The sequence below is a fragment of the Rosa chinensis genome, chromosome 2 (assembly GCF_002994745.2).
Source record: "Rosa chinensis cultivar Old Blush chromosome 2, RchiOBHm-V2, whole genome shotgun sequence".
Lineage (NCBI taxonomy): Eukaryota > Viridiplantae > Streptophyta > Magnoliopsida > Rosales > Rosaceae > Rosa > Rosa chinensis.
In genome coordinates, this window is record NC_037089.1 from 23,449,742 (window position 1) to 23,470,799 (window position 21,058).

General features: G+C 40.6%; 1 protein-coding gene across 1 annotated transcript; it reads right to left on the reverse strand.

Moving 5' to 3' along the window:
* Positions 1 to 5,621: 5,621 nt before the first annotated feature.
* LOC112189410 (UPF0481 protein At3g47200) lies at positions 5,622 to 7,507 on the reverse strand. Its single transcript, XM_024328746.2, has 2 exons — positions 7,399 to 7,507; positions 5,622 to 7,154 (listed from the first exon to the last, which is right to left on the reverse strand). Exon 2 carries the CDS (start codon positions 7,115 to 7,117, stop codon positions 5,732 to 5,734), a length of 1,386 nt encoding a protein of 461 aa, XP_024184514.1. The 5' UTR covers positions 7,118 to 7,154; positions 7,399 to 7,507; the 3' UTR covers positions 5,622 to 5,731.
* Positions 7,508 to 21,058: the final 13,551 nt, after the last annotated feature.

Here is a 21,058-nt window from a genome sequence, read left to right on the forward strand (position 1 = left end):
GACCGGGGATGGCCGGACTTGAGGGGGGAAGGCGCCGTGAGGCGCAGGTGCTCCTCCTTGATCCAAATTTCGAGTTTTACTTCCTTTCGTTCTGAAAAAGGGATGTCCGTGTGAAGTCTTTAATATACGGATCATCATGTCACGACCTGGGTGTCCCAAACGGTCGTGCCAAAGCCTATACGTGTCGGAATCCCATAAATCATCTCTCATGACATGGTTGGATTCAATTACTCGAATAGTGGTTGCATACAACCCACTAGAGCGACACATAAGTTTCTCTAATACTCGTTTATGTCCGTAGTCATTAGAGGTGATGCAAAGGAACTCTTGTCCATTCTCACAATGTGTTTCCACATGAAAACCATTGGCTCTTATATCTTTGAAGCTCAATAGGGTTCTTCCTGCCCTAGGAGCATAAAGAGCTTCGGTGACATTCAAAGTAGTGCCATTAGGCAACATAAATTGAGCTGGTCCTCGACCATGAATCAATTGAGATGGTCCAGCCATCGTAGTCACAGAAGATCGAGTAGGCGCCATCCATAGGAATAGCTGTCTATTTCGAAGGATGGTATGTGTAGTGGCACTGTCCATGAGGCATTCGAGCTCTCCGGGAAACATACTGAAAAAAATAAAGTTCGAATTTAGAATATTATATCCAAGACATTTGAATAAAATAAGTCGACACTTTATTAATGATAGCCAATGATTACATCAAAGTTTCTTGACTAAAATCTAATCCAATATAAAATCAAATAGTAGACAAATCGTAGTCACTTAATCCGTTCGGTAATTTCAATTTTGTTGTGACCAGGTAAGGTAAGGTGAGATTTTGGTGGAGCGTTGCTCACTTTTAAAACCGTTCTCTCAGATCAAACCTTGCCTAGACATCACAAGTACTCTTGAGTACGCCTAGAGGGAAAAAGTTAATACAATAAGTCATGTTATTGATTTAAGGCATAATTGCCATTACATGATTCTTGGAAAAAATAAAGGACTATACTAATCAAAATCTGCAGCATCCTTGTGCAATTCTTTGTCAGATTTAAAGTCCGCTATGGTGAGATTGGCGTGTGCATCATCACCTTCTTCTTCTACATCTTCGGCAAGATAGGTCTCATGTTCTCGAAATTCCCTATATGCCTTGTAATGTGCAGCTAATTGTTTGCTTGCATTGCATTGCTTGAACCAATGTTCAATAGATCCACATCTATGGCATGCATCATTACGATTTCCTCCCTTGAATTGAGATGCATCTTGTGCATGAGGACGAGATTGGCGTCCGTGTTGGACATTGGCGCCACCCCTATGGCCGGCGGCCTTGTGTCCCCCTCTCCCACGTTGGCTTTTGTTGCCACGTGTTCCCGCTCCATTGTGGCGGTTTCCTTCCTTTGTAGGGCGGTTATATGGACCAAAACGTCCGTTATGTCCCTTATTGTTAGGGTTCCGCTCCTTGCACCCTCCTTTGGGTGCATGATTATAATTCGCCTCCTGAACGCTCTTAGTTCCGATAGGCCTTGAATTATAATTTCTCACGAGGATATTATCATGTTTTTCAGCTACAGACATCATAGTAATGAGCTGATGAAATCTCGTGATCCGTCTAGTATCAAATTCCGTTCGATATTGCTTTGAGAGCAAAATTGCTGAGACGGGGAAGGTGGAGAGAGTTTTCTCAATTAGTTCTTGCTCTGTGACAGGTTGTCCACAGAACCCCAACATGGTTTTGAGGCGTAGAACTTCTGAATTATATTCAGCTACAGACTTGAAGTCGGCGAATCGTAGATTGCCCCATTGAACTTTCAAGTCAGGGAGGAGGGTATCCTTGATATTACCAAATCGCTCTTCTAGCGCAACCCATAATTCTCTAGCATCCTTGATTGCCATGTACTCCAATCGGAGTGATTTATCCATGTGGCGCCTCATCAAGATGAGGGCGGTGGCATTATTCGTAGCCGTACGCTCAAATATGAGAGTAGGATTAGGAGCTTGAATTAAGGGTAGGATCCCTTTTGAAGTGAGATGGTGCTCAACATCCGTGGCCCAACTATGATATTCCGAGCCAGTTGAGGTAAGTGCAGGAAAGTCAAGTTTCGACATCCTGAAATAAGAAGAAGAAATATATTAGTTTCGGAGTTAAAACTTCCACGACAACTAAATATTAAGATTTCCGAGCTATGCTACCAAGAAATCGATTTCCAAGAAAATTGGATTAGACCGAAACAATGATGTTTATAAGGTCATATATCGATGCTTGCGGACGCTCTTAGTCCGAAGTCTTACGAACGCTCTTAGTTCGTTAATCGCGTGAATCCCCACGATTCCGCTTTTCAATGATCGAACCCACGTTATAAGAAAGGTGGGATGTAGAAGAAGGGAGGTTTTCAAGTCCCCGAGAAAAGAAGAAGGATTTAAATTTCGAATTATAGGAACTTCAAAAACTTACTCTTTTGAATACTTACTTGGTGAAAATTCGGAGCAGATTCTGTTCTGAACAGCTTGTACCTCGATTGGTGTACAGATCTCAATATGACTCCGATAATGCTGAAATTCGGAGGTTAGATGGAAGAGACAGAGACGAACAACTTTGATGAAGAAAGTTTTTCGATCTGAGCTTCCGAACTAGACTTTTCGAGGCTTGCAAGAAGACGGATGTGCACAGGAACGGGAAAAAGATGCAGTGGGTGATGCGTTGGCTTGTTTGCGCAGCAGGGATGCTTCGGTGGCAGCAGGCTGGAACGCAGAGCTGCAGGGAGGGGGCAGCAGGGTCTGCTGTGCAAGGTTGCAAGCGCACGGGCGCTCGGGCTGCAGTGAAGGCTCGGCTAGCTCGGGCTAGGGGCTGATTTGTGAATGAGTTTTGGTTTTCTGTTTTGTGGTTAGAGTCGTGCTGATAACGTGTTTAAGTATAATGTATTTTGAGAGAGATTGATAAGAGAATTGTGTTCTTATTATTGAGAATAGGAGCCCTATATATAGGGATTACAAAGTGCTAGTTCTAATGTTACAAGGAATACCAATCCGTGTAGGATTGGGAAATCTAGAACCTTCTCTCCTATTGCTACTCCTAGTTTGATAAGGCACACTAAATCGATATTCCTTCAACAGTTATAAAAATTAATTGAACGTATGATATATTTATCAGTTGTAAATCAAGCTTTAATATTTTAAGTTACGTATTAATGTTTATTTTTTTTTTTTTTGATCGGGTTAGTTGTTAGTATCCATGCAGTGGTATCCCAGCGCCAGGACACCTGTACCGATATTGCGGCAAAAGCCAGGCAAAACCAGACTAATCCACTGCACCGTAGACGCACGAACCCAAAGGGTCCCTCAAATCTGCTAGCCACGGGATAGAGCTGGGATTCGAAAGCTAGACCTGGGGGTTCCAGACTAGGCCATTCGACCAACACACCACACCACGTGGTTTACGTATTAATGTTTTCTTTTACAGTATTCATTTAGGTCTTCTTTTTATTTTTTACAAGCATTTATTAATAGATTAGATAAATAAATTATACTATACAAGTGTGAAATATATTATTATTTCTTATTGCTTACATCAGTTCATGCATAGCTGAGTAATTGAGGGGGCCAATCACGATGACTATGGTCTCAATCTCATTAAATCCACAACCAATTACAGATGCACACGTCTATATTTTCAGAAGTTTGGGGGGGGGGGGGCCAGGGCCATCTTCTGCCCCCATGTAGTTCCGCCTTTGGCGGTAAGGATGTTTTCTGCGCTCTTATCCTTCTTTTTGAGCCAAAAAAAAAAGAAAAAAAAGATTAAGTTTCCATGGATTACATAAATAATCACGCTTCAATTTTTCCAGCCACTCCTTCCATGTAACTTAATTTGTAATATCTATTCACTTCAGCACAGAGTCCGCAGAATTGCTTGAGAAAGGTGTCATTGTAAAGCTTGTTGAAAAATTGGGAAGCATCTTCAGAGCTCAACCAACTAACCATTATTCCTTTGTCACAAAGGAAATCCATATCCTTGCTTGAGCTGATGAGGTCATTCATTAACAGGGCATAAGATGTGGTCTTATGCTACCGGCCATGGTAACATTGCTCAAAGGCAATGAGGTTCCTGAACAATGGTTCTGTTAACCCTCCGGTCTTCAATTGCTAGTTGTGGAACTGTAAGAGTCCCATCTCTGAAATCTATGCTCATTATGCTATCAGCAGCATCCCTTCTAAATTCAATGCCAGCCTCCGCAAGAATATTCACAGGAAGCACGCGTGCTGGTATATTTGTCGAGGGTGGGATGTAAGTTGCTTATACTCTTCTTTGTCCAATCACTCCAGCTCGATCATGTTTTCAAAACTTAGAGGGGAGCACTGAGATATGAGAGTAACAATAAGTCATCAAATGAGACATGGGTTGTCAGCTTAAACTAAACAATAATGGAAACAAATGAGAAATGGCTTCTGAATTCAAAAGGTAAAAACATCACAGATGATGACCACCGGCCTACTAATAATCAAGCAGCGTTGTAACTCATATGCAATCCAACTTTTATTTGAAATTCCGTAGAACAATAAGCACGTACGTACATGAAAATACATTGCCAAGGAATGAATAGCACAAAAATTAAGTAAACTAGTTAACAAACATCACTTAGGAGGAGAATAGTATTGCTGAATGGTATATGTTGTCTGCAATAGGGTGAGAACCAGAAGGATAAAGGCTGCAACCCAAGAAGTGATTTTCCATGGATTAGATTAGTAATCAATCGGGCTAGCCACTTGGGGAAATTCTAGTGTACTTGTGGGTATCTCATACCCACATTTACAAAAGTGACAACAAATTTGTTGTCAGAGTGGTAATGTTGAGTAATATTTTGTGTAATCTTAGTTCTAATAATGGTAATTACACCTTTCACGACATTGTTACAAGCTTTTGAACAAATTCGTTGTCAATATTGTAATTTTTGTTTAACTATATGTAAATAGTGTAAATAAATATGGTAACTTTTGTTCTTAATGTTGTAAGTTTGGTTCAAATAATTGTAATTTTTTATTCAAATAGTTATAAATGAGTGTATAAGATACCTACAAGTACCTTAGTACCATAACTTATTGTCTCAGCCACTTGTTTCATCTTACTTTGTAATATTTATTCACTGCAGCACCGGGCCCGCCATAATAATCAATAATCAATGTGTCACGTACTATAAAGCATACTGAACAACTGGGAAGCATCTTCAGCACTCAACATTGATTATTTCATTGTCACAGAGAAAAACAACATCCTTGCTGGAAGCAATGAGGTTATCATCCTCGCTACTTACATGACATTGGCCTTGTTTAGTCATATGACAAGGGTTTCATAGAATTATCCTTCTTTCTTTTGTCCCTTAGTATAGTTAGTCCTAATTCCAGCATACGTCTCTTTCTATTCGCTTTCAATGTGTAGGTGATCAAATTTGCATGTATATGTTTGTGTGTGATCCGATCAACCCCAGCTCATGTTTTCGGAACAAATTATAGCCAAGCATTGAGATATGAGAGTAAAAAATAAATGAGAATGGAGAAGAAATTAATGAGAAACACCTTCGAAATGAAAAGTTGAAAGCATCTCTGATGATCGACGACTACCTCCTCATAACCAAGAAACGACTTCACTCATATGCAAATCCAACTTTTATTTAAAATTTCCTCGAACAATTCGTACATCAAAATACATTGCAAGTAAATGAATACCACAAACTACACTAATTAACAAATATCACCGAGGAAAATAGTATTGCTGAATGGTAAATGCGGTCTGCAACGTGGTGAGAACCAGAAGGATAAAGGCTGCAACCAAAGAAATGATTTTCCATGGGTTAGAACAATGATCACGCTTTAATTTTGCTCGCCACTTGTTTCTTCTATGTTTGTGATATTCATTCACTTCGGCGCAGAGCCCGCCATAGCAAAAATCCCGAAGCAATGTGTCACTGTAAAGCTTATCGAAGAAACTGAAAGCATCTTCAGCACTCAACCAATTGCTTAGTATTTCTTTCTTACGGAGAAAATGAGCATCCTTACTGGAAGCAATGAGGTTAGACATTAAAAGGGCATATGATGTTACTTTATGCTCGCAGTGATGATAGCATTGCTCAAAGGCAATAAGGTTCCTGAAGAGAGGTTCGGTTAGCTCTGCAATTGCCAATTTTGGAATTGTGAGAACCCCATTTTTGAAATCAATGTTCATTATGTTGCCATCAATGGAACCTTGTTTAAATTCAACGCCAGCCTCTGAGAGAATAGTGGCAGAAAGCAAATTTGTCTCCGTGTTTGTGCTAGATTTACACTCTTCGAAAGGGTCAACAATTGTTCTTCTAATCAAATCAAGTATGTGTAGGATATTATTTTGACTACAACTGGAATAGCAAGCGCAATGTTGGGCAAGAGATGAGACTGTGCTGAAGAAACTGAGCACAAGATGAATGAGGGAGGTCTGAGGGTTAGGTTTACCTAGTCCTATGGTAAGGCTATATAAACGCTCGAGGACAAACCAAGGTAGTTGATTTTCTAGCAGCAAAAGGTCATGACATAGATATTGGACCATGCAATGCATGTTGAATATGGAGTCATTATCAATATCTAGTATTTGGTTCCAAGCATCTACTTGTTGCATTCCAATACCGAGTTCAACTTCAGCATTGACATCTTCTATGGTGGTCAAGAAAAGCTTAAGGTTGTTAATTTGACATCTCCAAAACAATTCCAAAAGGAAGCAACCATCAAGTATCATCATTTCTATGAAGTCATTCTGGTTGAGTTCATTCAATGGATCTGCATATAAACCACGAGCTTCTCTCCCAAACTCAACAACATCAATGCGCTCAATCAAAGTTTTCAAACTTACACCCAATCTTGAAAGAAGATTTTTTAAATACCAGTGTTTCACATTTTCCATGTGTTCAAATTTCTTACCACTTTGGTGATGAAAGGGTCCGATTGAAACAACATCAGGTTGATATGCCTCTGGTTTATGTCTCCTCAGCACCTCTGGAACTTTGAATATACAACATTTGGCAGACAATGGTGAATCACTGCGAAGCTTTTCATCAATGCTCTTCTCCAATGCTTCAACATCAATAGTTCTACTGCCATCATTTGCCATGATGGTGATTAATTCTAATTTAAAGTGCTCCGAAAGTCTGATACAAGTTGGAATGGCATTAGAAATTTAGAATCAGTTCCGATATATAAACTAACTAATCATCAGAATGTTGTAAAACCTCAGTTACCAAATAATAATTTGTACGAAAACTATGACTTTGGCCCCCATGTAACAGAAGGAAACAATGTTCAGTAAAGGATCATTTATCAAGTTTAGTTGGAAATTCGTTATGATAATTTGTAAGTAAAGCTTGAACAATTTGTAACTAAGTTTTGACTTACCAGTCCTTTTTTCACGATCCAGGGTGACTTGTGAAAAGCAAAGAGTAAGCAAACTGAATTTGGTTAGAGGATTGGCCGGCAACCATTTTTAAGAAAAACTGGAATGCAAAATTAATAGGGCACGTGATTGATTTTGAGCAAGTGGCACAGAATTGCTTGACGAAGACTTTCACAGGGACCAAAACCATTCTTGTGGTTGTGGAGTGTACAAGTGTAATGTAATGATTATGCCTTCATTTATTTGGTATTTTTTGACGGGCAAAATTAATAGGGCACATGATTGATTTTGAGCAAGTGGCACAGAATTGCTTGACGAAGACTTTCACAGGGACCAAAACCATTCTTGTGGTTGTGGAGTGTACAAGTGTAATGTACTGATTATGACTTCATTTATTTGGTATTTTTTGACGGGCAAAATTAATAGGGCACATGATTGATTATGAACAAGTGGCACAGAATTGCTTGACGAAGACTTGCTCCCTGTGAGAAACTATTCTTGTGTTTGTGGAGTGTACAAGTGAAATGTACTGATTAGCTTTCATTTATTTGGTATTTTTTGACAGGCTGATATTCTTCTTCTTCTTTTTATTTTTTATTTATTTTAGAAAATGAAAATCCTTTTATATATCGATGGTGCAAGTGATCCAACATTTATAAAATAATTTAAAATTTGTTCAAGTAAATCCAGAATATGTGTCTGGCTCAAACTCTAGGTTACTTGACCTAGTTGTAATAGAGTTTTGAATTAGAGATATTTTTGGAGATATTCATAGATATTTGATTAATTGTACGATTATCTTTCCTTGTACAACTCTGATTCTATGTCTTGTAATCCTCTATATAAAGAGGCCCCTATTATCAATGAAAGCACGACTCAATACTCTCCCAATTTAGTTTTCCTTAAACACGTTATCAGCATAATGCCCTAACCCTAAAACCTAATAACCAAAACACTAAATCCGAATACAAAACCTTGAAACCCTTTCGGCCCCCGCCGCACACCTTGAAGCCCTCGACACCATAAGTCCAGAATCGGCGGTAGAACAACCAGAACTGGCCGAAAATATATCGAACTGGCCATCGGAAGCTCTAAACCACCCGTAGCAAATATTTTACCGGTTTACCACCTTCCAGACATCCAATTGTTACCAAATTTTGCCAACAGCACCGACTCGACCCTAGGATACAGGAACCAGAATCAGAACCTCCGGAACAGGCCAAAAATTGACCGGACCGGTCTCGGAACTGATGCACCTCTTGAACCGGCAGATCCTATTCTTCAAAAAAAAAAAAAAAAAAAAAAGGAAGAGGAAAAGAGGGCGACCCAGAAGTCGTCAAGGCCCAGAAGCCCACAGGCTCACTGACGTCAGCAGCCCTGCCACGTCAGCGGATCGGTGCCATGTCAGCTCCGGCCACCTTCGGCTACTTTTTCCGACCAAATTTTCTTGCGACCTATTTCAAGGTATTTTTTACTAAAAGTTCCATTTTTTGAGTTTTTATTCAATTTCTCTTCTTTTTCTCGGGGACTTGCAAACTCCCTTCTTCTATCCCCCTTTCTTCATCATAGGGGAGACCTAATTAAGCCGAACTGTGGAGGTTCGTGCTCGTTCCAAGCTTGGAGCTTGTTGAGATCTCCAAACTTAGAGTTTGTAGAGAATTTATGATCGACCACTTACGTCATTGTTTCGATCTAATCCAATACCTCTTGGAATTGAATTTCTTGAAAGTGATTAGACTCAGAAATTCTTAATTTCTTGGAAGTGATTTCATTTAGAAATTTTATATGTTTTCGTGGTAGCTGTTTCTGCTTTGATACTAACTCTTTTTCTTGTTCTCTTTCAGGATGAGTAATCTGATTGGACTTTGCTCCATGGGGAACAACTGGCTCTGGATATTACATGTGGGTTCGTGATGTCCGCTAGCATCTCAAGGCCGATAGAATCCTCGATACGATTCTCGATCCTAGCCAGGACGTGGTAAATGTTGAGCAAGCTTAAGCTTTGGAAGCAAATAGAGCAGCCTTGGAGGCAAATAAGGCGAAAGTGATGTAGGACGAGATTTTAGCCAATTTCAACAAAAAATCTCGAAAAGGAAGAAGCGTCTTCATATTAAGAAGAATAATTTGAATATTGGAAATTGGTATTCAAATATGCTTCTTAATGATGGAATTAATCATAAATTACTCTTTTGAATATATCGGGATTCTCGAGCAAAATCTTGATTGGGATTCCAAGCGTAATATTATTTAGTATCTAGGATTCTATTTTCTATTTTTATTTAATCAGGTTTAACTAGGTTTCCGAGTTTTAGTCTACAATAAATTGTTCTTTTATGTTTTGTAGTTGTATTAGGTTTATGCTATGTGCCCTATATAAGGCACCTCTTAGAGAAGTTTCTCTATGTTTCTTACGGCTGTGCCTGTAATTGCTAGTGAATTCTAGCTCATCTCATATGGCTTTCGACGCTTAACGGAGCCTCTTGCTATCGTGTTCACGCTTCCTGCATCATTTGGTATCAAAGTGGGTATCGCCCGCTTCTTAGTAGACGATGATCTAAGGGAGAAGTTCACTACCACCAACCTTAACGATGCTAGTCGTAAAGTATCTATCAAAGAAAGTTTCGTTGAAGAGGAACATGCCAAGGGATTCGCCCTAGGACCACCTCATCAATCCAAAAAAAAAAAAAAGAAGGAAGCAGAAACATGGAACGTTGGATATTCACAACGCCGGATTACGACAACTTCCGAACTACATGTGTCATCAAAGACAAGGTATGCTCTGTAATAATTGACAGTGGTCTACGAGAGAACTTTGTAGCAAACAAAGTTGTGGATTATTTTCAATTACCGACAGTGAAGCTGAGTGATCCATACTGGATTCCATTTGGAGAGGATGAATATGCACAAGTAACAGAGGTTTGTAAAGTTCCTGTCTCTATGAGAAAATTTTATAAAGAAGAGATTACTTATCATGTGATTGACATGGACGACAGTAATGTGCTTTTTGGAAGACCATGGCATGAAAGTGTCAAAGGTGGTTATTGCAAAGACAACACATATTTATTTAGGTGGGAGTTGCACAAAATTAAAATCAAGCCTGGAAGGAAGAACATCAAGAGTGACCATCCTGAGGTGTGTGAAAAGGAACATGAAGAAGCCATTTTGAAGATTGAAGAGAAACTCATTAAGGACAAGGGAGATGATTCATTCATCACATTGATATCCATGTCATGCATGCCTAATTGTATTCAAGATCAACCCAAGGAGAAGTCAATTTTTCAAGTGGAGGAGATCAAGTTTCAAGATGCTTATTCTAAACTTGTCTACGGTATTGGATTCATGGTGATACCTTTTAATTTTGAGAATATTGAAGTTGATGGCTTATCATGTTTTATTCCTACTAATGATCGAGCTGCATACAAGAGGAACTTGAGGTCGAGTTCTTTTCAAGTGGAGGAGACTGATGTAGGACGAGATTTTAGCCAATTTCAACAAAAAATCTCGAAAAGAAAGAAGTGTCTTCACATTAAGAATAATAATTTGAATATTGGAAATTGGTATTCAAATAGGCTTCTTAATGATGGAATTAATCATAAATTACTCTTTTGGATATATCGGGATTCTCGAGCAAAATCTTGATTGGGATTCCAAGAGTAATATTATGTAGTATCTAGGATTCTATTTTCGATTTTTATTTAATCAGATTTAATTAGGTTTCCTAGTTTTAGTCTACAATAAATTGTTCTTTACGTTTTCTAGTTGTATTAGGTTTATGCTATGTGCCCTATATAAGACACCTCTTATATTGTAATTTTCATTCAAGTTATCAATAAAAAAAATCAAATATTAGAAAAGTTTCTCTATGTTTCTTACAGCTATGCCTGTAATTGCTAGTGGATTCTAGCTCATCTCATATGGCTTTCGACGCTTGACGGAGCCTCTTGCTATGGTGTTCAAGCTTCCTGCATCAGAAAGGCATCATCCTAATGACTCGTCATATAGATGATTCGCTCCAGTACACGCGAGTGTGTGAATGAAGAAAAGCCCAAAAGGCTGTGGGTCTCACTCGAAGAAAGATTTGGCAACGTCCGTGACTCCCTGCTTCCTGACCTAGAAGTGAGATGGCATAGCCTCCATTTCTGTGATTTCAAGTCAGTTCTTGACTACAAGTCAGTTCTTGACTACAACTCAGAAGCACTTAGCATTAAATTCTTAATGGAATTATGTGGTAAAAAGATCACAGATGCGATGTTGATTGAGAAAACTCTCTCTACCTTCCTCGTCTCTACATTGATGGTTGCTAAGAACTATTGAATCGATGTTACTGCAGGACAGATCATAAGGTTTCAGGAGCTCATTGAAGCTATGAATGTCGCTGAAAAGCATGACAACATCCTTGTGAAGAACTATAATTCGAATTCCGTAGAAATAGAGCATATTCCGGAATCCAATTATAGTCGCGCCAGCCAAGAGTGAAACTCTAATCTTAGGAATACTTCTGGATGTTCTGGTCCATATAATCACTCTACTTGGGAAGGTAACTGCCAAAATAGGCGAACACAAAACCAAAGAGGTCAACGTAGAAAGAGAGAGGGAGGCAACTCCTCTGGCCATGTTGGTGACGCCACCAACACTAAGAGCCATCTAAATGACGCTTTCAAAGCGCCTCAATCAATGGAGTCCGAGCAAAGAGATGTATGTTCTCATTGTGGAGTATCCGGTCATTGGGCACACATTTGAAGAGCTCGTGAAGAAATTGTCACCTCCTACAAAGCATATTGTGAAGCAAGAGAAGCTCACTATGTGGAATAAGAAGATCAAGACGATGATCTAGAGTGAAGGGTTGAAGACTATAAATCTAGCTAGAATTAATAGATCGCCAATTCTGTTTAAGTCTTTATTTTTCCAAGAGATGTAATAGGTGTACATACCGCCTATATTACATACCGCCAAGCATAATCAACGACCTCATAGGTGGGCCCCGCGGCATGATTAGCCCCGCCTATGACATGCATCCGGTAGACCTACACCCGAGCTACGTTGCCATGGTGGAGGTCGGCCGGTATCTAGTCGGGAGACTACTCTCCCATGCTCTCCAAAAGGCTTCAAGAGAAGCAATATGTGTATTATGTCCCACATCGGAAATGTAAACTAGATGGAGACTTCCTTTAGCTATAAGAGGAAGTCCTCCCCTTCTTAGAAGGGATGGATCCATGATCCCTATAATTGTATCACTACAAAGGTCACTTGATCTCACTCATAGTAAAATATCTAAGTGGACGTAGCCTTGCCCCAAGTGCAAGGTGAACCACTATACATCCGCTGTCATTTCTCTCTCTCTCTATCTCTCCCCATCATGCTTCTTACTTTAGGTCTCGTATTCTCACACAGAAACATTGGCGCTAGAAGGAGGGCCCCTATGTTTGGGTATGAGCCTCTAACCTTGAGCGAGGGTCATGTACGGGAACCACCAATCATGTACGCGCAAGACACCTCCGACCTTGAGCAAGAGTCATGGATGGGTACCACGAGTCATGTACGGGTACCACAGGTCATCGGGTACATGGGTACATGCCGGATACCCCAACTTCCTCCATAAGCCTCCGAGGAGCCATCGGGTACATGAGCCATCCGGTACCATGAACCCACCGGGTACATAAGTCAGCGGGTACAAGGAGTGAGCAGGTACGCGTGGGACCCTGCATCCTCATTTCTACAAGGTCGAACTCTCGGTAGTACCCGACCGGGACTTGTTGAGAAGGTCCCGCTCTTCGTCCTTTTCCAACATCCCCATCTATGCGGCAACACTGATGTAGACAAACTCCCTGGCAGGACCTGCACCGACTCATCATCTTTCATCAACTCAATAGCTCATCAGGCCAAGTCTCCAGCACTTTTGTCTCCCGGCACCCGGAACTTCATCTCGGCGACCCATCCCAGCAATATCTCATGCTGACCCATTCCGGGACCCAACCTCCCGTAGTCCCTAAACTACTTGGATCTCGTTCAGTGGCTCCCTGATAGCAATTCTACAACGTCCCAGCGATAGCCTCGAATCCCAGCAGACCTGCTCGAAGTATTATATCTTGCCGGTACTAGTACTCTCTCAGGCACTGACAGCTTGACATCTTCTCCTCTCATGGTACTGGCAGCCTCAATTTATTTGACTGAGCTTGCGAGTGTTTCTGCTTGGCGATGCTAGTACATCGTTCTCTCACCCGGCAGGCTCAATCCCAGATTTGCTTACCGAGCGGTCCCTCTCACGGTACCGGCAGGTGCAATCCCAGATTTGCTTACCGAGCGGTCCCTTTCACGGTACCGGCAGCCTCAATCCCAGCTTTGCTTACCGAGCGGTATCTCACTTCTTGGTCGACCAGTCCGGTATCAGCAGCCCTTACCGGTATCCCTGCCCTCACCGGTACCCCCTGTGTCAGCGATATTCACCCGCAAATCTTCTCTTCACACCCAACAGCTAGTCAAGGGACCCGGGCGGCTTCTGTTCCATCTGATTCCATTGACCAAACTCAAGGCACAGTGCAATTCATGCATGTCCAGACTTCATAACAACAATGGACATCTCCGAGCTTGCACTAACCTAGTCGGGCATCATCAATCCAGTCTGACTATCAAGAGCCAGCAGTTGCGCAAAAAAAAAATTATAAACTGGGCACCTGCAGCTCTTACCTGGATCTACACCCAGAACGCGCTTCCAGCACCCAGAACGAGCTAAGTTTTATTTCTTGATTCGTTTCCATTCGTTGGCATAGCTGCTGCCTCTTTATTCAACTCATGGAGTCCCTAGAGGCTTACACGCACATGCCTTCTAAATAAGTACACGCTGCTACATGCATGTTAAGAAATCATTCAAGTAGATGTTATTACGCGTAACCACCATATATTCATACATGAGAAGGTCACGTATACATGCTCCTGGGCATTCATACACATGTCCCCACCTTACATTTTCAAATAGAAGAGAAATAGCATAATTGCTTAATTGTTGTTGTACACATTCTCTTAGCCTATCAGTCTTTCGATTCCATATGTCCACCGACACAAATAAATTCACATAAATATCCACATTATTCATGCCACTACCAATACATTTATGGTAGTCTTGCAATGTACACGTACAGTTATACATATATTCATAATTAATGTCTGGGCTCCACCATATATTCATACATATACACAATTATATGTGCAATTATATATTGTGCATTCACAGTTTATCAATAGCTCCATCTTGCCATGCATATACGGTATTGACAATAAAGCCTACATATTTGTCTTTCATCAACAGTAGACGAATTTCCATGATGGGATAGTCACAATTCGAATCCCCCTGACCTCATCCATATAGGCTCCAAGGCTATACGTACATTGATATTTATGAGTCTGCTCTATTGTTTTGATAGTTGATTGCTCCTACAAACTCGGCATGCCACCAAGACATGATCACGTACACTATCATGCTGATAATACCATTTGTGCTTCCATTTGATTTGATTGGTGCACACAATATTCATTCAAACATCACAACAGAAATATCCAATCACATAATATTTTACTTATTCAATTAAGCATTTTGAATAAGCTGCTACTCACTCGCATATTTTTGGACAAGGCTCCATCACCCCAACGAGGAAACTTTCTTATATGAGCAAAAGCAACTACATTATCGGTACTCACTAGCTGACATGGTGCTTTATATATGGACAACTTCAATCTCTCTACACTATTTTCACCACTTGTGAACGGCTCCAGATAAGTTCTCATTTACACTTTTAAATTTGAGCTAATGCAATGCTTTACATGCTTCAAATAATGATTTCTATAATCTAAGCATGCCTACGATATTTAATAATTTCGATATCATATCTATTAGCATATCTATTATGTGTACGTATTTATGTCATGCTTCAATTTAATTGTCCATCAATTAAAAGTACCACATATATACATATGACACTAAATAAGTGTAACATGCGACACTTAAAATCCCCGCCCCGAGTGAGGTACCCCAACGGGGTCACCAGGCACAAGCCATCATTCTACCCGGGGCCATGCCACCGGGTACCGGGGCCCAAAGCCACCGGATACCCCAACGGGGTTACAAGGCTCAATCTCTGATTCTACCCGGGGCCACGCCACCGGGTAAAGGAGGCCTACAGGCCCTCATTCAACCCCATTGGGTTAAGGAGGCTCAAATCCTCACGTGACCCCACCGGGCCACGCTGTCCAAGCCATCATTCTACCTTTCCGGGTATCAGAGGCATCAAGCCCTCATGCTACCCCATCGGGTACGAGAGGCATCAAGCCCTCATGTTACCCCATCGGGTACGAGAGGCATCAAGTCCTCATGCTACCCCATCGGGTACGAGAGGCATCAAGTCCTCATGCTACCCCATCGGATACGAGAGGCATCAAGCCCTCATGTTACCCCATCAGGTACGAGAGGCATCAAGTCCTCATGCTACCCTATCGGGTACTAGAGGCATCAAGCCCTCATGCTACCCCATCGGGTGCGAGAGGCATCAAGCCCTCATGCTACCCCATCGGGTACGAGAGGCATCAAGCCCTCATGTTACCCCATCGGGTACGAGAGGCATCAAACCCTCATGCTACCCCATCGGGTACTAGAGGCATCAAGTCCTCATACTACCCTATCGGGTGCGAGAGGCATCAAGCCCTCATGCTACCCCATGGGGTGCGAGAGGCATCAAGCCCTCATGCTACCCCATCGGGTGCGAGAGGCATCAAGCCCTCATGCTACCCCATCGGGTGCGAGAGGCATCAAGCCCCCATCGGGTGCGAGAGGCATCAAGCCCTCATGCTACCCTATCGGGTACTAGAGGCATGCTACCCCATCGGGTACGAGAGGCATCAAACCCTCATTCTACCCTTCCGGGTACAAAAGGCACCAAGTCCTCAATCTACCCTTCCGGGTATCAGAGGCTAAAGTCCTCAATCTACCCTTCCGGGTATCAGAGGCTCAAGTCCTCAATCTACCCTTCCGGGTATCAGAGGCTCAAGTCCTCAATCTACCATTCCGGGTATTAGAGGCTAAAGTCCTCAATCTACCCTTCCGGGTATCAGAGGCTAAAATCCTCAATCTACCCTTTCGGGTATCAGAGGCTCAAATCCTCAATCTACCCTTTCGGGTATCAGAGACTCAACTCCTCATTCTACCCCATCGGGTACCAAAGGCTCAAGCCCTTAGAAAACCCCACTTGGTACCGGAGGCGGGGTAAGCCAAGGTCCAATCCCTTGCTTCTGAGTCATCTCACCTCCCGAGCGTTCTGTACACTTGGGGGACTTATTCATACCACATATCAAAAGTGGAGATAGTACCCGACCGGGACTTTCATCGGGCTTCACGCTCATACTTTTCGTGCTATGGTCTATTAAATGGAAATATTGAAATTTTTCACCTATTGTTGATCGCGACAATTAAATTTCTTTTACATCCCATTAATAAGACCATAGGACAAAACTCACGCCCGCTCAACATGATCGAGCTCAACTCTTACGTTCCCGTTACACATAAGCCAAACAATCGGGTTATGGCTTATACGTTCGGGTTAAGTAAGTTAGCGTTACTTCCTCTCTAACCTATCCTTCGGGGACTATCATGGTCACGCCATAGTCTCGCTAGTATTGTCAATGGTTACTTCGATACCGGAGCTTCATTCTTAGTCTCACTGGCATCGTCGAACATAATCTAATCCAAATTCCTGTTTTACTAACTGCGTGACTTGGGGGACTTGGCGAGTAACAACACTCCCGATCCTAACACATATGCATCACGTGCATACAACATTACATATCATTATGTCTTACCGTGTTCATCACACATCTTTGCATCATGCATCTCATAAATGTTCATGCACCTTGATGCATTTGACTCAAATGTCACTTTAATTGCCCTAGCGCAATCAATATGCTTTTTGTGCACTCATTTTATTTGCAGGTACTAGCTTCATAAGGGCCCCGGGGCACCAACATACCCGTAGAGTCCCTTCTTACTTACGGAGTTGGGGGACTAGTATGGGTATGGCGTTCAACAAGGTCATCACTCATACTTGGCGGCATCATACTTAAACTCCCCAACCAAGAAGCGCCTCTTACTCGGGGACTTGGGGGACTTGTACATACCGCCTATATTACATACCGCCAAGCATAATCAACGACCTCATAGGTGGGCCCCACGGCATGATTAGCCCCGCCTATGACATGCATCCGGTAGACCGACACCCGAGCTACGTTGCCATGGTGGAGGTTGGCCGGTATCTAGTCAGGAGGCTACTCTCCCATGCTCTCCAAAAGGCTTCAAGAGAAGCAATATGTGTATTATGTCCCACATCGGAAATGTAAACTAGATGGGGACTTCCTTTAGCTATAAGAGGAAGTCCTCCCCTTCTTAGAAGGGATGGATCCATGATCCCTACACTTGTATCACTACAAAGGTCACTTGATCTCACTCATAGTAAAATATCTAAGTGGACGTAGCCTTGCCCCAAGTGCAAGGTGAACCACTATACATCCGGTGTCATTTCTCTCTCTCTCTCTATCTCTCCCCATCATGCTTCTTACTTTAGGTCTCGTATTCTCACACAGAAACAATAGGCAATTGTCATATACTTTGTAGTAAATGTCATTGGTTTTGTTTTTCTTCACATAGGCTCATCCAAAATGACACTACTAGGAAAAAGTTAATACACATCAGTCCATAACTGATGTTAAAAAAAAAAAAATCCGATGTCTTAGTGGGCGATGTTAAAGATCGCCAAAACTTAGACATCGGTTCATAACTGATGTCTAGTTTGCAATGAGACATCGATTTAACGTTCAAAATCGATGTAAAAACGTTAATGTGATCACTATTTTGGTGTGTTTAGCTATTGTCAAACCTTCATATTTTGGCATTAGATGTTTAATGAAATATAAGTTTAACAACACAATTATCCATTTTAACATCGTTACCGATTTTAGAAACGATGTCTGATAATATTTTATACATTGGCTCCCTTTAATTTTTGCTTGTGGTTCATGAGCTTTTCGCGTGTTTGCTACATAATATTCCACTAGACATTCAATCTACATTCTGTAGTATAGTTTGAACTGATATAATTACTCATTTTAACATTGGTTCCTAAAGAAGAACGATGTCCAATGCTATCTGGGACATCGGTTTCTTGGTCTATATCGATGTCCGTAGTAATTCTAGACATCGGTTTTTGTTTAACAACTGATGTACATCCTCTTTTATGACATCAGTTTTTGTTTAACAACTTATGTAAATTCTCTTTTATGACATCGGTTTTTGTTTTAAAACTGATGTACATTCTCTTTTATGACATCAGTTTTTGTTTAGTAATTGATGTATTTTCTCTTTCTTGACATCGGTTTTTGTTTCCAAACTGATGTATTTTATCTTTTCTAACATCGGTTTTTGTTTTCAAATTGATGTAATTTCGCTTTTCTGACATCAGTTTTTCATCAGTAACTGATGTTTTTTTTTTCTTTCTTGACATCAGTCTGTGAATTCAAACTGCTGTAATATCCCTTTCTTGACATCAGTTTTGTCATTTTAAAGCAAGTATTTGGTACTAGAAAGCTGATCCACAAATAACATGAAATTCAAATGTAATTTAAATATTAGGGAATTGCATTAATTTCTATCCAAAATTAGAGCTTGAGGTAGTTTCAAAAGTTTTGCACAATAAACCCTAACCTACTTTAAGGCTAGTCTAGAAGATACCACTACTGCAATAACTACATGCAGTATAATTTGTTCACTATTCATCCTGAAATCACTACATCTACTACAAAATGGTCAGCAAAATCTAGCCTTACTCAAAATCATATTGCTTGTCAAGATCTATAGCAAAGTCTGCAAGTAGTCAGCCGCTTCAATGCGCACCTCATCAAGTTGCTCTTGGGTATATGAGTTCTGACTCTTTACCGCCTACTAGAAATATATAGCACAACATAAGTCATAATCATTTTATTATTTAAATCAAACTGCTTGTCAAACTATAATATATGCATTTACCTTGGTTAAAAATGAAAGAATGTCATCATTTATAATATCTTTCATATATCACATCACATAATAGCTACACTCAACTCCACCCGGCTGTTTCGGTACGCCTTATATATTAGGATTATTGAATTAGAAATGCATTATTGAATTAGATAATCAACCACATATATCATTACTTACCGGAAGTAATTTCACTTTGGGGACTTTGTTAACCCTACCCGTTTCAGCATTGAAAGCTCTAACCGCACTGCACACCACCAAACTATGTCATTATCTAACATATTGTTACTTGGTTAGAGAAAAATACAAATAAAAAATCAGAATAGTGCTTATTTTATCACCGAGTTCTCCCATGATTGGTAATGGATTGGTTTAGGCAAATGGTCCAACATGTAGATTTCATCCTCCCAAATAATTGTCAATATCCAATGTTCCCTTAATGTAGCCCACATGATGCAATCAAACAAGAAATATATATATATATATATATATATTTATATATATGCAACTGAGCACCAAAATGCATCATGATCGAATATAATACTTTCCCCCGATTATAGGGCATAAAAAATATATGGTCAGTCTTTCCCTCTTTCAACCAGTCCACTAAGTATGGATGAAATCCTGGTCTTTCACATTTATATGTGGTTGCTGGATCAATAAAGGCAAATGTATCCAACTCATCCCTTTCACTAATAATTTCATGTAGGTGCCTGTGTCAAAATAGTTGAATTAAATTTCTGAAACTTGGCACATAAAAGAAAATTTATGATTTAAGTAACAAGATGCTTATGCCATGTATACTGCTATCACTCCTTGGCCAATCCACTTCATTTCTAAGAGATTAGTCACATTCTCAGTTAAGATGAAGAGTTATCTTTGCACGCCAAAGACTTTATCATCCAACACTATGCTTATTGACTCATTAGTCTCTTCCATGATAGTTTTGGCATGTTTGTACAATAACTTGCAGCACTTGGGCACAAAAGGGTGTAGCTCAGCTTTATTGAACAATGATTTCACAATAGGACACTTCTTCTTCTTCTTGTTATGTTAGACAATAAATTATGTCACATCATCATTTAGGATTCAATACTATAATACTTAATCCTAGTTGCAATATGAAACAAATCCTACATTATGCACCAAACTATAAGTCCATACCTTTGATGGATGTATCCAAATAACAAGCTCCTCAGGCCAAGCTACGTGACTTCCAATAGCTTCGCGAACCAATTCCATCTCACCTAATACAGGAAAAGGAAGTGGTGTGTCGCCTTGAATCTCACCATCCACCGATACCCTAAGACATCCCTCCTTCAATGGAACTCCATGTATTATCTTTGTCATATCCTCGTCATCGAATACGGTACCAAAAGCAACTATGTTGCTAATGGTATTCATTGCTAACTCACATGTGCCACCCTACAAAAAGTACCAAATGCACAAACTACCAAAATTAAATAGATTACACACAATAACAAGAAGCATGATTATTAGGATTGGAAATTGGAATAATAGAGTTACCAAATCAGTAGGGGGAGGATCAATAATGCAGTCGTCCACATTTACTTTCACATTGTCATCATTAAGATCAATTGAGTGTTAATGTC

Excerpts from the sequence above, each read along its gene's own strand:
- LOC112189410 (XM_024328746.2), bottom strand. The coding sequence starts at position 7,117 with ATGGCAAATGATGGCAGTAGAACTATTGATGTTGAAGCATTGGAGAAG.